The sequence below is a fragment of the Ovis canadensis genome, chromosome 12 (assembly GCF_042477335.2).
Source record: "Ovis canadensis isolate MfBH-ARS-UI-01 breed Bighorn chromosome 12, ARS-UI_OviCan_v2, whole genome shotgun sequence".
NCBI lineage: Eukaryota > Metazoa > Chordata > Mammalia > Artiodactyla > Bovidae > Ovis > Ovis canadensis.
In genome coordinates this window covers 65813752-65831520 of record NC_091256.1, presented here as the reverse complement: position 1 = coordinate 65831520, position 17769 = coordinate 65813752, and the positions used below count along the sequence as shown (strand labels likewise).

The 17769-nt window shown below is 39.7% G+C and overlaps 2 protein-coding genes across 2 annotated transcripts in view; one reads left to right on the top strand and one right to left on the bottom strand.

The window, feature by feature from the left end:
* The window catches only part of ANKRD45 (ankyrin repeat domain 45), a 44069-nt gene that overhangs the window by 16396 nt on the left and 9904 nt on the right, over window positions 1-17769 (top strand). The window contains exons 3-5 of the mRNA XM_069546072.1: window positions 154-321; window positions 14126-14220; window positions 16695-16833. Of these exons, the coding sequence (XP_069402173.1) occupies window positions 154-321; window positions 14126-14220; window positions 16695-16833 (402 nt within the window). The remainder of the gene's footprint in view (window positions 1-153; window positions 322-14125; window positions 14221-16694; window positions 16834-17769) is intronic.
* On the bottom strand, window positions 6442-8133 carry TEX50 (testis expressed 50). The gene is made up of 2 exons (XM_069544432.1): window positions 7810-8133; window positions 6442-6657 (listed from the first exon to the last, which is right to left on the bottom strand). The coding sequence occupies exons 1-2, from the start codon at window positions 8131-8133 to the stop codon at window positions 6442-6444; spliced, it is 540 nt and encodes a 179-aa protein (XP_069400533.1).

Below are 17769 nucleotides of genomic sequence, written 5' to 3'. Positions count from 1 at the left end.
AGTAAGCATCTTTTAATTTCATGGCTGCAATCACCATCTGCTTGGCCTGTAGTAATTGTTCAACACCTGATTATCATTATTATCTTCTACTCTGTAGAAGAGCCTGAAACAATGTAGTCTCTTTGACCTGACCATCCTCATTGTATTTGTTAGGTTACACACTCTTACACTGTGCTGCAGCCTGGGGTCGATTGGAAACTTTGAAAGCACTGGTGGAACTGGATGTTGATATAGAGGCTCTGAACTTCCGGAAGGAGAGAGCTCGAGATGTTGCTGTTCGATATTCCCAGACTGAGTGTGTTGAGTTCCTGGATTGGGCAGGTAAGGAAGCTTACAAGGTAGTAGTAGCAAACTGACTCACTGCTGGGGTTCCCTCCTGTAAGTACAGAGTTACAGGCTGTGTCATTAACAAAGCGAAGAGGTGATTAACATTTTCACCTTCTATTAGGATTTTTGTTTGTAGACATAACCATAGTCACTGTTGGTGATAACATATCAAATCTGCCTTTTTTTTTTTTTTGCTATTGGCCTAAAACATTGTATTTAGTAGAAATTATATTCAAAGCTGGTTGATTTACCACCTTCTAACAATTTCTCCAATAATCTTCTATAATAATGTATATATAATATACATACATGGTTCAAGGCCATTTTCTGAGAGACCTTGGCAGAGTGGACCATTCCTTAAATGTTTAAAAGAATGGCATACTTGAGGAATATGTTTGATTCCCCAAGTAGAAACAGTTGTAATAATTTAAAATGGTTTGCTATGCAAAGTTAATCCATGGTGTTAGAAGTCTGAATAGCAGGTTTCATTATGGCATGAGGGAGGGTACTTCTGGGGCATAATACTCTTTTTTCTTAATTTGATAACTGTTAACATGGTGTGCTCATTTGTGAAAATTCATTGAGCTGTACCCTTGTAAATTTTGTACTTTTCTGTACGTGTTTTGTGCTTTAATCAAAGGTCAAAAAAACTATGTACTATTTTGAGTTTTACTGTTTTTCTTACAATATTTCCTTAACCTGTAGAATAGAGCTTAGAGATTTCAGGAAGATACACCTGTGTAATTATGTATGTGACAAACATTGGTTATAAAACTAGTACCAAGGACATTCATGGCATTCATTTTGTGTAGCTCTCTGCATTTGTGTTTCTAGGATTACAAGCATAACATTGTTGTACATAGCTATGTTGTGGTACCTAGATTGTTCCTGCTCTCTGGACATTTGTTATATGTGGGGTGATAAACTATTGATGCATCCTACAGTTAAATAACAATATCAGAAAGACTATAATTAAGAGTTAAAATCGGCAGAGCAGATGGGTCATGCTATGGGGTGGTCAGAGAACATGAAGTCAGAGTATGGTGGAGTTGAGATGGGCCTTGAAGAAATGGGATTTGTATACACAGACTGAGGAGAAAGGGTGTGAGCAAAACCTTATGACTGCAAGTGACGTGTTGGGGAAACAGTGATGAGCTTGCCTTACTGGAAGAGCAAGTCAATGTAATTTATACAAGCAGGCTACAGCACAGGCAGGTTAATAAAAGAGAAGTAAGTACATGGGCTCTTGAATCAAATTGCTTGAGTTGAAATACTGATGTCTCTACTTGAAACCCATGAGACCTTGGGCAAGATACTTAAATTCTTTATGCTTCAGTCTTAATTTCCAGAAAAGAGGGCCCATAATAGTCCTTATCTCTTGGGGAGTTGTGAGAATGAGATGAGATGCTATAAACCATGTCTTAGCACAGTGCCTGTTGGGTGATCACACTTGAAGTATGACGCTGCTATTATTCCAGTCAGATTATACCTCCAAATGTCAGGCTAAGGTGTTTACATTTCATTTTTTTAGCCATTGGGAGCCATTGGAAGATTTTATGTAGAAGAGGAAGTGGATTAAAGTGATATTTAGGAAGATTCATATGGCAGCCTTAACGAGTTGTTTATCAGTAAAATAAAAAGGGAACTGGGAGGATTAATAGAAGTAAGGAGGAACCAGAAATCAAATTGCCAACATCCGCTGGATCATGGAAAAAGCAAGAGAGTTCCAGAAAAACATCTATTTCTGCTTTATTGACTATGCCAAAGCCTTTGACTGTGTGGATCACAATAAACTGTGGAAAATTCTGAAAGAGATGGGAATACCAGACCATCTGACCTGCCTCTTGAGAAAGCTATATGCAGGTCAGGAAGCAACAGTTAGAACTGGACATGGAACAACAGACTGGTTCCAAATAGGAAAAGGAGTACGTCAAGGCTGTATATTGTCACCCTGCTTATTTAACTTCTATGCAGAGTACATCATGAGAAACACCGGGCTGGAAGAAGCACAAGCTAGGATCAAGATTGCCGGGAGAAATGTCAATAACCTCAGATTTGCAGATGACATCACCCTATGGCAGAAAGTGAAGAGGAACTCAAAAGCCTCTCGATGAAAGTGAAAGAGGAGAGTGAAAAAGTTGGCTTCAAGCTCAACATTCAGAAAATGAAGATCATGGCATCTGGTCCCATCACTTCATGGGAAATAGATGGGGAAACAGTGGAAACAGTGGAAACAGTGTCAGAATTTATATTTTTGGGCTCCAAAATCCCTGCAGATGGTTTCTGCAGCCATGAAATTAAAAGACGCTTACTCCTTGGAAGAAAAGTTATGACCAACCTAGATAGCATATTGAAAAGCAGAGACATTACTTTGCCAACAAAGGTCCATCTAGTCAAGGCTATGGTTTTTCCAGTGGTCATGTATGGATGTGAGAGTTGGACTGTGAAGAAAGCTGAGCGCCAAAGAATTGATGCTTTTGAACTGTGGTGTTGGAGAAGACTCTTGAGAGTCCCTTGGATTGCAAGGAGATCCAACCAGTCCATTCTGAAGGAGATCAACCCTGGGATTTCTTTGGAAGGAATGATGCTAACGCTGAAACTCCAGTACTTTGGCCACCTCATGCAAAGAGTTGACCCATTGGAAAAGACTCTGATGCTGGGAGGGATTGGGGGCAGGAGAAGAAGGGGACGACAGAGGATGAGATGGTTGGATGGCATCACTGACGCAATGGCCATGAGTCTGAGTGAACTCTGGGAGTTGGTGATGGACAGGGAGGCCTGGCGTGCTACGATTCATGGGGTCGCAAAGAGTCGGACATGACTGAGCAACTGAACTGAACTGAACATATTTGGGAAGAAAAAGATGAGTTATACTTTGTAGATTATTTGGCATATAATTGTCCACTTAACACTAAATATTATTGAGGGGCCATATTTCTGTCAGTTTTATGATCAGATGCATAAGCAAAAAGAAAATAGCAAAAAATTTAATTGATTTCCTCATGAATAATTAGTTCTAGGTGAAATTCACATTCATGCATGCTAAGTTGCTTCACTTGTCTCCAACTCTTTGCTTCCCTGTGGACTGTAACTGTCAGGCTCCTCTGTCATTGTGATTCTCCAGGCAAGAATACTGGAGTGGGTTGCCATGACGTCCTCCAGGGGATCTTCCTGACCCAGGGATTGAACCCATGTCTCTTATGTCTTCTGAATTGGCGGGTGGGTTCTTTATCACTAGCACCACCTGGGAAGCCCCAAATTCACATTATATAATTTTTATTTATTTATTAAAAAATTATTTTATTTGGAGGCTAATTACTTTACAGTATTGTAGTGGTTTTTGCCATACATTGACATGAATCAGCCATTGGTGTATATATGTTCCCCATCCTGAACCCTGCCTCCCACTTCCCTCCCCATCCCATCCCTCAGGGTCATCCTAGTGCTCCAGTCCTGAGTGCCCTGTCTCATGCATCAAGCCTGGACTGGCGATCTACCAAAATTCACATTATATAATTTAAAATCCAGTTTTGAAGAATGACCCATGGTACTTAAAAAAATAAATCCAGGAACAAATTTTGCTGTCACTTTTCTGAAAGTTGGGGCTTATGAGCGTAGAGTTTCATTGGTTTTTGTTACTGAGTGGAAGTCCATGGGCCCAACATGCAGTGAGACCAAACAATACCAAACCGTGAGTCTGGAGCAGAGAAAGGTTTATTGCAGGGCCATGTAAGTAGATGGGTGGCTCATGCCTTAAAAAACCCAGGAGTTAAAAAACCCAGGAGCTCCCTGAAAGCTCTCAGCAAAGCCCTTTTTATAGAAAAGGCAAAGGAGGGGGCGTGGTTAGTTGTTGCAGACTTCTTCGTGTCAGAGCCTTTGTTCTTGAGGTTAGGTCACGGCTAGGTGAAACTCTACCAAAGCAAATGTTGTTCTCTATTCTACAAGAAAGGCCAAAGTCCCGATCCTCAACTTTTGACCTCCAAGGTCCAGGCCCTGGCTAAGAGGAGGGGTCCCTGCATGGGCCAGTAACCCTACCCAGGAGCGTTCATCCAGCACCCAGTCTGGGTCCTCCTGCCAGTCCTCAGGTACAGCTGAGGAGTCAGATCTCAGCGGGTGGCACCCTCAGGGCCAGGTCCCCAGATCCCGCCCAGCTGTCATCACTGTGGGAGCTAGGTGTCTAGGACCAACTGGCCCTCAGTCTGTCCAGATGGGGGCCAGGTCCCATGGACTATGACCTGTGGAGACCACCACCCTTAGGTTGGAGAAATAGGGATGGGTCAGCAGCTGCTTCAAGGCCTGAGCCTGGCCAGTGAGCACTGTGGGGAGGGCTCTGGAGCTCTGCAGGATGCAGCCCTCAGCCTGTCCCTGGACCCCCCAGCTCACCAGCTGATCCTGAGGTTGCAGGGCCTGGAGGGCCTGGAGGGCCCCAAGGAGGAGGCTGCAGTCTGCCTCATATAGCACACTGTGCCCTGAGGACCACTGTGTGCCCTCCCCACCCAATTTCAATTTCCTTCTCCCTGATGTCCATCTGTTTAGTTTGGGTCCTTACTTGATGCTGGGAAAGATTGAGGGCAGGAGGAGAAAGGGATGACAGAGGATAAGATGGTTGGATGGCATCACCGACACAATGGACATGGGTTTGGGTGGACTCCAGGAGTTGGTGATGGATAGGGAGGCCTGGCATGCTGCAGTTCATGGGGTCATGAAGAGTCGGACACGACTGAGCGACTGAACTGAACTGAGCTTACAGTCTTGGAGGAATTAGGCCTACCATTTCCTAGTAATGAAGATAAAAGACTATAATGCTATAAACTAGTGTTCTGTTTCCAGATTAGTGGAATTGTAAGGATTCATGGTAATGTAGCTGTAGAGTGTCAGAAATGCTAACTACTCAACATAAAGTTAAACATTTGTTTAATTAAGACTTAACAAGAATATAAACCACTTCCATTTCTTGCTCTAATGATCAGAGTAGGAGTCACCTGGAGAGGTTTACTGGATTGAGGACTCCCTACCCCAGAGACTCCTCCATGCTACTGAAAATTTGACTATTAGAGATCAATTTCTTTGGGTTTTCAAGGTTTATAGACTTTTTAATTGTTCAAGGGTCTTATATTAAAAGAAATACATATATATATATGTACACACACACGTATATATAGAATTAGTTGATTGTTCAGAACTCTGAAGGTATGGAACAAATATTCATGGAAATGTGGGAGTAATGTTGTCAAGGAAGAGTGAAAGTAAGGAGCAGATTCTGGAAAATGGAACTGTAAGTAAACTTTTAATAATCCACAGTAACTCAAGGCAAAACTTATTCCCTTCTATTATTTGTTAAGACTATAGCATTATCTATTACTTACAAAGGATTTTTTTTAGTTTTTTTTCCCTTTTATTGATGGGAGGTATATTATAAATCTGTCATGTTTTTCTGGGATTCTTTTATATGTTGTTAAGAAAATCTGTCCGTCTCAGTCTCTCAGTTTTTTTTTTTTGAAAAATGTAGAAACCATACTTTAAGAAATGAGGTGACTGATCAACAAAAGTGAAATATTTTAAAAACTGATGCGTCTTATCAATAGAAGTTTGAAATTTTTAAAAAGTATTGATACTTAATTCATTTATTATACTGAAAAGGGGAACAAATTATACTTAGAAATTAATCTGTTCCTTATTATTTCCATACTATTTTAACAATTTGAGATGGGAAATTAAACATCTCCACGTGGCCATAAAATTTGCTCAGGAAACTAAGAGAAATCACAAAAATTGCTTAAATCAGAGATTTATTGAAACACTAAATCAAGATTCTCTTCTACAGTTTGCTTAATGATTAGCAATCTAACACATTAAAAAGAACAGAATACTTAAACATGGAGTGGTGGTTGTATATGGTCTTTCCCCTAGTACTTTTTAGTAAGCATGGATGCTATTTTAGCTGAATAGAAATAACTTTTCAGTACAGACTTTGTTGGAAAGTTTCAGTAAAGAATTTAGCCCCAAAATTACAAAGCATCTCAAAGAATCACTTTTGTCCTTTTATGATTTCCCTCAATAGATTTCTTGTGTAGTCTCCATAGTAGACTGAGTTATATTTGCGTATGGATGTGTCTAATATACTCTGCCTCCTTCTACTCCTTCAGTCTTCTTTATTTTTAGTTTTCGGTGCTTGGCTTTCTTAGCCTGAGGGTAATGGGACATCTGATTCAGGTACTTGGTCATCATTGATGTTGTGGCCACCAGTCTGCAGAGTATTTGGTCAATGTCATAGACAGACTGGGTTTCTAGATCGTTGCCAGGTGTATCCAAGGAGACTTGTTTCTTTAGCTAAAAGAAGAAAAACAAATGATATTACAGTTTTCCTTCAGTTCAGTTCAGTTCAGTTCAGTCGTTCAGTCGTGTCCGATTCTTTGCGACCCTATGAATCGCAGCACGCCAGGCCTCCCTGTCCATCACCAACTCCTGGAGTTCACTCAGACTCACGTCCATCGAGTCAGTGATGCCATCCAGCCATCTCATCCTCTGTCGTCCCCTTCTCCTCCTGCCCCCAATCCTTCCCAGCATCAGGGTCTTTTCCAATGAGTCAACTCTTCGCATGAGGTATTTTTTCCTTACTGTAGTTCAAATTAAATTTGTTTTCTGGATATATATGCTTAAGCTCCAAATATCACACTTTAGTTATTTACACAAAGAAAAAATTGTTACAGAAGAGAGGAAAAATTCAGAAGAAATGCTCGTTTTTATATGCCCTTGTGTAAGGTTGTAGTGATCATGATCACCATTCAGTAGACATTTAATAAGCTTTCTATGATTATTAGAGCATTCTGCTGGGAGAAATTATTTGAATATTAGTACATTATTTTCCTTTACTAAATTGCCTTAAGATGTAATGTCATAAAATCATAGACATTTTATAAATATATAGTTGTTGTGAAGGTCAATGAGCTGTTAAGATTGCCTCAAAATATAGTAACACTGGCAAAGTGGGGAATCAGTTTGAGTGTTATTTTCCAGAAAGTTATCCTAAAATTAGAAATTAGTTTATAGTACATTAAAAAATATACACACCAACTTTAGTATACTTAGCTTTCTTAGATAAATCAGGAAGGGATCTAACAAGACTCTTATTCCACATCCTTCATTTTATTGATCAGACAGCAGAGAAAGATACAGTGATTTACCTAAGAGCCCAGACAGATAACTGCATTTCCTATACATTCTACTCATTGTAGCTCATTACTTTCTTGATGTGTTTTGTAACTTTAAACTATCTAAAATAATAGGTTATTTTAAAGACCTCCTAATTCAGTACACCTTTGTTGAAAACCTGATATGTGCAAGAAAGTGTGATAGATGCTGAGGTGAATGGTGGGAGTGGGGAAGGTTATGAAGAAGAAGACACAGTTCTCTCTCCAGAGAAGATGATAATCTTATCTTTTAAATGCTTTGATATTCTATAACTATTACTATTAGCATCACCTTTTTTGTGTGTTTCTTCCACTTCGTCCACAGGTAATGTGCAGACAAAACAGACAGGATTAAAAAGAGAGCTTGTACTAAAATATAAACAAGGTTTAAACAACCATGAAATATATCCATATTAGCAAAACTGCAGCATAGTTTGTCCAGAGGGTAAGGTAGACAGTGAGATGGAGCTGTCTTAACTTTCAAAAAATGCATTTCTTCTGGAAAAATCTCCCATCCAACCTTTGTCCAGGTAGTACCATCACAAATGCAGAAGCTCTCCCTGAAGAAGCAGATAAACAACAGAGTAAAAATCAGGGATAGTCCTTGAGTAGACATCTTTCCTTCTCAAATGAAAAAAAAATTACAGCCAAAAATTTTTTTAGAGACAGAGCAGAAATGCCCTGGTACTCCAGTCAAGGCACTTAGGATAACTAGGCAGCAAAATACACACTGATGATCATTATAACATCATCAGCCATGGTGACTCAGGGATACATTCAGTGATGTCATAAAGAAACACACTGGGACTAAAAGATGTTGGCTAACCAATCACCTTGGGTTTCTTAGGGATACTTTTTTCTTGCCTTTTTTTTTTTTTCTCCAGAATGGTTTGAGCCTCTTCAGTTTTCTGAAAAAAATGAAGACTTTGCTAATATTTTGATAGCCAATAAATTTAGATTGTCATTATATTAACAGAATTTCATGGGAACAACTTACCTGTATCCTTTCCAACCCTTTTGAAGTATGGTACTTTAGAACATCTACTTAAAAGCGTGTGTGTATGTGTGTTCACTCAGTTGTGTCCAACTCTTTGCGATGCTGTGGACTGTAGCCTGCCAGACTCCTCTGTCCATAGAATTTTCCAGGCAAGAATACTGGAGTGGACTGCCATTTCCTGCTTCAGGGGATCTTCCCAATCCAGGGATCTAACCTGTGGCTCTAGAGTCTCCTTCCCTACTCACTGGCAGGCAGATTCTTCACCACTGCACCAAGTAGCTAGAGTCATATACCATGGTAATATCATTATCATGGAAATATCATACAACCTAGCTTCTGCTTCTGTTTTTATATTGAGGAATGTCCTTCTCTTCATTTAGTCAAGGAAATACTGAGTGACTCCCCTTTTTGATATATCTTTTTGATGGCAATGTAGTAACTACCAGGTAGTGGGTGAGGGGTGGGTTGATTGGGGGTTGGCATGATTGTATGAAAAAGAGATGGTGGATTAGTGTGGTATATGATAAGATGAGACAGACTGCTTTTAAGGAACTTACAGTCTAGGAGTAGAAGCAGAAAACAGGAAAATAAAAAATTACAGGACAGATTATCAGTTCAGTTCAGTCACTCTTTGCGACCCCATGAATCGCAGCACACCAGGCCTCCTTGTCCATTGCCAACTCCTGGAATTTACTCAAACTCATGTCCATCGAGTCGGTGATGCCATCCAACCATCTCATCCTCTGTCGTCCCCCTACTCCTCCTGCCCACAATCCCTCCTAGCATCAGGGTCTTTGCACAGATTATACTCAGGGCTAAATCAAATTATAATTATATAATGGATGATAGAGCACTCAGTTTTACCAGGGGGAATTAGGGGTTTCACAGGAGTGCATTTTGAGTAAGCTTTGAAGAATGAGTAGAATTTTGGTGGATGGCAGAGAGGGCATTTTAGGTTGAGGAAACATAATAAGCAAAGAAATTCTGTGTAAACCATTCAGTTTAGTTCAGTTCAGTCACTCAGTGGAACTCAGTCATGTCCTGCTCTTTGTGACCCCAAGGACTGCAGCACACCAGACTTCCCTGTCCATCACCAACTCCCAGAGCTTGCTCAAACTCATGTCTATCAAGTCAGTGATGCCATCCAACCATCTCATTCTCTGTCATCCCTTTCTCTTCCTGCCTTCAGTCTTTCCCAGCATCAGGGTCTTTTCTAAAGAGTCAGTTTTTTGCTGACCCTCTAGTGAGTCAGTTTTTCATCTCACTCTCTCCTCCCCTCTACCCCATGTCCATAAGTCTGTTCTCTATGTCTGCTTCTCCATTGCTGCCTTGCAAATAAATTTATGAGTACAATTTTTCTAGATTCCATATATATGCATTAATATATAATATTTATCTTTCTCTTTCTGACTTACTTCACTCTGTATAATAGACTCTAGGTTCATCCACCTCATTAGAATCGACTCAAATGCATTCCTTTTTATGTCTGAGTAACATTCCATTTCGGAGAAGGCAATGGCACCCCACTGCAGTACTCTTGCCTGGAAAATCCCATGGACAGAGGAGACTGGAAGGTTGCAGTCCATGGGGTCGCTGAGGGTTGGACACGACTGAGCGACTTCACTTTCACTTTTCACTTTCACGCATTGGAGAAGGAAATGGCAACTGACTCCAGTGTTCTTGCCTGGAGAATCCCAGGGACGGGGGAGCCTGTTGGGCTGCCGTCTATGGGGTCACACAGAGTCGGACACGACTGAAGCGACTTAGCAGCAGCAGCAACATTCCATTTATAAATATTTATTGAGCACCTCCTATGTGCTAAATACTGTTCTAGGAGCTGAGTATACTGATACACCTAGGCATAAAACTATGTTTATGGAGTTTACTTTCTAGTAGGGAGATACAGAAAATAAAATGATCTAAATCTATTTATCTGTGAAGTGCTATGAAGAAAAATAGAGTGGTAAGGGGCTTATGAAGTTGCCAGCAAGTGAATGAGTGAGTGTGTGCTTACACTTCAGAGGGCCATCAGGAGAGACCTCTCTGGTAAGGTGATGTTTGAAGACAGACCTGAAGAACTAAAGGAGTGAGCCCTATTGATATCAGCAGGCAGAGGGAACAGGAAGTAAATGAATGATAGGGTCTCTGAATGAATGTAGGAAGGGATGAAGCTGGAAAGATTGTGGCTAGATAGGTCTTGGAGGGCCCTGCATTTTATTCAGTAGCCAGTATGGAGTTACTTACAAAGTCTGGAGGAGAGGAGTGACCTAATAATAAACTTACTGAGTACTTTCCTGTGTGCCAGGCACTGTGTCAAGAAATTTGCATGTATTATACTGTGTTTTAATTCTTAGAACAACCGTATGTGGGTGGTATTATAATACTTCCACTTTATAGATGGAGAAACTGAGGTTAGGAGGGTTAAGATACTGTTATGGTCTGAATCTTTGTGTTCCTCCACAAATGCATATGTTGAATTTCTAATGCCTGATGTGATGGTGTTAGGACATGGGGCCTTTGGGAGATGCTTAGGACATGAAGGTGGGGCCCTCATAAATAGGATTAGTGGTCTTTAAAAATGTGTCCCCACAGAGTTCCCTGGGCCCTTCTACCATGTGAAGGCACCTTGAGAAGGTGTTGGCAGTGAAAGAAGAGGGGTCTCACTAGACTGCAACCATGTTGCAGCTTGATCTTGGACTTGCCAGCCTCCAGAACTATGAAAAACAAGTTTCTGTTGTTCATAAACTTCCCAGTCTGTTATATTGCTGCCTGAATGCTCTGATAGGTCTGGTGGCATTAGAAGATGCTTGCAGTAAGCTGCTTTCTCTACCAGGCCACCCAAAATAAACATATGCACTCAGTAAAATCAGCATGCTTATTATACGAATATAGCTTTATGACAAGTCCCTTAATCGCCTCTTCAAACTAATTCCTCTACTAAACTTCCTCCTGTACTGAAATTCTGGAACCACCACTGGCTCCAGGTCACCAACTAGTGGAGCCAAAACCTAAACCTTAGATTCCAGTTTAGAGAATTGATTCTGCTTGCAACATGAATGATAGATTTGAAACTGTAATTGACAAGATGGTTCAGCTGCAAAAACTTTTCATCTTTCATGAAAAGGAAGGATGACTCAGGCTGGAGCTGCAGGCCAAGAGCCTATGATACCTCATAGAATTTTCCCTTTGGGATTTCAGAATTGCTTGAGACTGAGGTGACTCCTTTTTTCCTTCTAATTTCTCACATTTTGAATGGCAGTGTCTATAACTGTTGCTTTGTGCCTGTCCCACCAGTGTATTTTGGGATAGAAAACTTGTTTTCTAGTATCACAGGTCTGCAGATAGAGAGGAATTTTACCCCAGGATAGATGGATCATACCAATGTCTCACACATACCTTGTTTGTATGAGGAGATGAGACTTTTGAGCTGATGATATTTTAGATGAACATTTGAACATGAGTTGATGTTGTAATGGATTGAAACTTAGATGCTGGCATGGGATAAATGTATTTGCATGTGGGATAGATGTGAGTTTGGGGAGGTCAGAGGGCAGGCTATGGTAGGCTGAAAAATGTCTACCAAAGATATCTAGGTTCTAACCCTCAGAACCTGAGCATGTTACCTCATATGGGATCTTGTGGATCCTTAAACTGAAGATCTTTAGATGGAGAGATCATCGTGGATTATCCAGCTGAGACCTAAATGTAGTCACAAGTGTCTTTATTATAAGTGAGAGGCAGGAGATTTCACACAGAAGAGGAGGTGATTTGATGATGGAACTAGACATTGGAATGGTGTATTTTGGTTGAAGAAGGAGCCACCAGCCAAGGAGTATAGGCTGCAGCTAGAGGTGGAAAACAGCAAGAAATAGATTCTCCTTTCAGAACCCATAGAAAGAATCTTCCCCACCAACACCTTGATTTTCACTCAGCTAAACTGATTCCAATGGCAACCCACTCCAGTACTCTTGCCTGGAAAATCCCATGGATGGAGGAACCTGGTAGGCTGCAGTCCATGGGGTCGCTAAGAGTCGGGCACGACTGAGCGACTTCACTTTCACTTTTCCCTTTCATGCATTGGAGAAGGAAATGGCAACCCACTCCAGTGTTCTTGCCTGGAGAATCCCGGGGACGGGGGAGCCTGGTGGGCTGCTGTCTGTGGGGTCACACAGAGTTGGACATGACTGAAGCGACTTAGCAGCAGCAAACTGATTGCAGACTTGTGGCCTCTAGAATTTACTACAGGATAAGCTTGCATTGTTTTAAGCCACCAGATTTGTGGCAATTTGTTATAGCAGTCACAAGACATGATCAATTGTTAAATTAATTTGAAGTATTATTAATGCTTTGCTAATCCTGTTTTGTTGTTCAGTTGCTAAGTCCTCTCCAGCTCTACTCTTCTCTCCATGTAGAAGCCCCAGGTGGCTCAGCTATAAAGACCCCTCCTGCCAATGCAGGAGATGCAGGTTCGATCCCTGATCTGGGAAGATCCCCTAGAGAAGGAAATGGTAACCCACTCTAGTATTCTTGCCTGGGAACTTCTATGGATAGAAGAGCATGGCGGGCTACAGTCCATGAGACTGTAAAGAATCAGACACAACTGAGCAATTAAACAACAACAACAAATCTACTGTTTATTATATTCAATCTGTCTGTCTCTGTATTTCTTTCAGTGTTGTGATTTTGTTTAAACAAGCCTTGCAAATTTTGTGACGGGTGTTTATAGAGAATGGAATTATTTTAAACACTTTTTAAAGAGGGAAGCTATTTTTAATTTATTTTGAAGGGTAAAACAAATGACATTTACTTATTTGGCTACACTGAGTTTTCACTGCAGCATGCAGACATGCAAACTCTTAGTTGTGGCATGTGGGATCTGGTTTTCTAACCAGGGATGGAACCTGGGCCCACGGCATCAGGAGCGTGGGGTCCTAGCCACTGGACCACCAGGGAAGTCCCAATAATTTTTCTGTTGGAAATACTTTTTGTTCCTTTTTCCAGATTAGCTCAGCTGGTAAAGAATCCATCTGCAGTGTGGGAGACGTGGGTTTGATCCCTGGGTTGGGAAGATCTCCTGGAGAACGGAAAGGCTACCCACTCCAGTATTCTGGCCTGGAGAATTCCACGGACTGTATAGTTCATGGGGTGGCAGAGTCAGACACGACTGAACGACTTTCACTTTCCAGAGTAGATATTTTGATAGACTGTAGTTTCTTTGGTGTCACATTTTGTATTTATTTGCTCTTTAAAAATTTTAGCGGAATTGAAGTTCTACTGGAGTAGGAAATGGCAACCCATTCCAGTATTCTTGCCTGGAAAATTCCATGGACAGAGAAGTCTGATGGCAATAGTCTATGGGATTGCAAAGAATCAGACATGACGGAGTTACTGAGCATGCACGCACGCACACACACACGAATATAGTGAGTACCCCAAATCACTGTGTTAGTTAAGTGTTATCTTTCTTGAATTTCCCCAAGGAAAACTGTAACAAATCTCCTACACAGTCTTTATAAAGCTCTGGATTTATAAAATTACATTATAAACTGTTGAGCAAATTTTTTTGGTCTTTGCCTTATTTTTAAGCATTTTTACTGTCCTGTTCTTTCAGAAGCAAGGCTGGCACTGAAAAAATATATTGCAAAGGTCTCTGCAACTGTTACAGATTCAGAAAAGGGACCAGGGAAGCTTTATAAGGAAGACAAGGTACAACATTGTGCTTACATTTTGTTCTGAAGTCTTTTGAGATTTTTCCCCCTTGTATCTAACTGCTACACTAAAGCACTAGAGGTAGGTGGTGATCCTCACTGCTCTGTTCTCCTTCCCTTCCTTCCTTTTTTTTCCTTTCTTATTAAACTGCTGATAGAAGCAGCATTAATAGTACTGGCAGCATTCTTGTTCTTCTGTTGATTAGTGGGGTCCACTGATACTCATTTCATTAGTTTGCTTCAAAACTTACATATACATCATATATTTTGGTCTGTATGTTCACATATATACTTATATACACTGCCTATTTTTTCATGTATCAAAATTTGCATAATAGAAAAATACACAGGTGTAAAGATAGCTAATTGTAAAGCCAGCTTGCCACATTTGTCATATATTATGTACTACATGTGAACTAGTTGATTTCTTTTGATGTATACTAAAAAAAAAGGTATGCTAAAGATTAGAAATGTGTTTGGGTTTTAAATTATTTCTTGCATTTCTGGGAAGGACATTGTATGAATTTTCTGTGACTTTTAATTCTGATGAAAAAAAATTAGCTACTGCTAAAAGTGTAAGACATCAGCAAGTCTGAGAACATAAGACACACGTTTCACTTGTTTGTAAAACATTTTACAAAATCTCTTACGAAACAAAGTATAGATAGAATTCTATTAGAAGAGCTAGTGTATCTATTAGATTTGCAAAACAATCTTCCTGGCACAAACAGTGCTTTGTCAAACTAGTTACTATAAAAGCCTTTTTAATTTCAGTTTTTAAATATTTGATTATATGAGCTAGAAAATATTATGTACCTATACTAATGGTTAGAATAAAAGCAAAACATCGAAAGCAGACTTAATAATTTTCTTTTTACCCTATCGAGTCTTATTACCCTGTGATTCTAATAGCAATTTTGTGCTAATCTCAGTATACTTTTCCTCACTTATGTAAATATATGTATGCATACATATAGTTTTATTAATATAAGAGATTTTGCTTTTATAAAAATAGGATCATACTATACAAGTTATTCTTTAATTTTCTCTTTTCCTTTAAAGAATATATTATGGACATCTTTACAAATCCACTTCATTCCTTATACTTCTGCATATAATGTTGCTTATTTATTAATATGGACAGGACATGTAATAAATTTATTCATGTCTCCTCATTATTACAAATCATAGAATAATGAACATCTTAAATCAGGTACCAGCAGTTTGCTGCTCATGTGCAAAGAGATGGTTTTGAAATGCAAATTGAGAGGTTTTCAGTGAGGTTTTGCTCATTTCTTACACTTCCTCCTCCTGTGAATCACCTAAGAAGGGATAAATATTGGCATTGTCTGTTGAGTTGCATGAAGTGCACACCATCCACCTACTTTTTCCAACTTTTGCAAACATTTGTCACAGTTCAGTTTAGTTCAGTCGTGTCTGACTCTTTGTTCAGTTGTGTCCGACTCTGTTCAGTCGTGTCCAACTCTTTGCGACCCCAAGGGCTGCAGCACGCCAGGCTTCCCTGTCTATCACCAACTCCCGGAGTTTACTCAAACTCATGTCCATTGAGTTGGTGATGCCATCCAACCATCTCATCCTCTGTTGTCCCCTTTTCCTCCCGCCTTCAATCTTTCCCAGCATCAGGGTCTTTTCAGATGAGTCAGTTCTTTGCATCAGGTGGCCAAAGTATTGGAGCTTCAGCTTCAACATCAGCCCTTCCAATGAACACCCAGGACTGATCTTGTTTAGGATGGACTGGTTGGATCTCCTTGCAGTCCAAGGGACTCTCAAGAGTCTTCTCCAACACCACAGTTCAAAATCATCAATTCTTCCCTGCTCAAGCTTTCTTTATAGTCCAACTCTCACATCCATACATGACTACTGGAAAAACCATAGCCTTGACTAGACGGACCTTTGTTGGCAAAGTAATGTCTCTGCTTTTGAATATGCTATCTAGGTTGGTCATAGCTTTTCTTCCAAGGAGCAAGTGTCTTTTAATTTCTTGGCTGCAGTCACAATCTGCAGTGATTTTGGAGCCCAAGAAAATAAAGTCTGTCACTGTTTCCATTGTTTCCCCATCTAATTGCCATGCAGAGCTCACTGAAAATAAAGAAATAGGGAGAGGATGTAGACTGGCCCAAGGCATCATGTCTCTAGATTAATGAGTTTCATTATACACACATTTCATTAGTGTTAGTACTGCACTATCAGATACAGTATCCCCTAGCTTCATGTGACTATAAATTAGAATTAATTAAAATTAAAAATTCAACTGCTCAGTCACACCAGCCACTTTTCTAATGCTCACTGGCTATATGCATCTAATGGTGACTGTATTAGACCGTGCAGAAATTTCTGTGACCATTTCCATCATCACAGAAAGTTCTGTTGCACAGTGCTGATTTAGAGATACCATAGAGTTTCATTTTTAAATAAACAAGTGGAAAGTAAATTGCTTGTTTCTGTCTCTAGAATATCCTCCTCAATGCATGCCGTGTAAAAAATGAATGGTTGGAAACCCATTTGGAAGCTTCCATTAATGAGCTCTTTGAGCAGAAACAGCAATTGGAAGATATTGTGACTCCTATCTTCACGAAAATGGCTACACCACGTAAGTTTTAGATAAAAATGATTTGAAAGTTGTGTAAAAATTAGATTCAGTGTTGTTATTTCTGAGATAATCAGATTTCAACAATCTACATGAAGTAGCCATTAACCTTATTATAAGCTCTAATCCATAACTCAGTTTCATTCAGTTCCAGTATTAATAATAGCTAAAAATAATGACTGAGTTATTTCTATAATGTCTAGTACTAATCTTATTACCATCACTAATCATTTAATTTTATGTAATTTGCTATGGTTTTGACTAATGATTTTCAACCAGAAAGCATGTCTTTCAAGGAGACAGAGAGGCAGAATTTGAAAAAAAATTTTTTTTTCAGTGATGAAAGTCTATAGTTTGAAAAGCCTGTTGTGGGAATACTGTACTGTCATTGGAGAAGGTACACTATCAGAATCTTGGTGGCACGTGTACCTAAGATTTTAAAGCTATCAGCTTTACTGAGATAGAATTCTCATACCATGAAATTCACCATTTAAAAATGTCCAATTCAGTGGTTTTTGGTATATTTTCGGTTATATAAGCATCACCACTGTCTAATTTTACTGCATAATTTCTCCATTTTACTATCCCAAAAGAAACACCATACCCGTTAGTAGTCAATACCCATTCCTTGGTTCCACAAGTCCCTGGCAACCACTAATTTACTTTTTATCTCTATGGATTGCCTGTTCTGAACATTTCATAGAATCATACAGTCTGTCACCTTTTGTGTCTCGCTCCTTTCACTTTGCATAATGTTTTTAAGGTTCATCATGTTGTAATATATGTCAGTATTCCTTTTTATTGTTAAATCATAGTCCATTGTGTGGATTCAAATTTATTCATTAATAGACATTTGAGTTTCTGTTCATTTGACTATTATAAATAATGCTGCTGTGAACTTTGTGTACAAATTTTTATGTGGCCGCATGTTTTCATTTC

Coding starts and splice junctions, on each gene's coding strand:
- TEX50 (XM_069544432.1), bottom strand. CDS start 8,133: ATGTCTACTCAAGGACTATCCCTGATTTTTACTCTGTTGTTTATCTGC. Junction 6,658..7,809: donor GGAAGAAACACACAAAAAAG/GTGATGCTAATA, acceptor TTCTTCTTTTAG/CTAAAGAAACAAGTCTCCTT.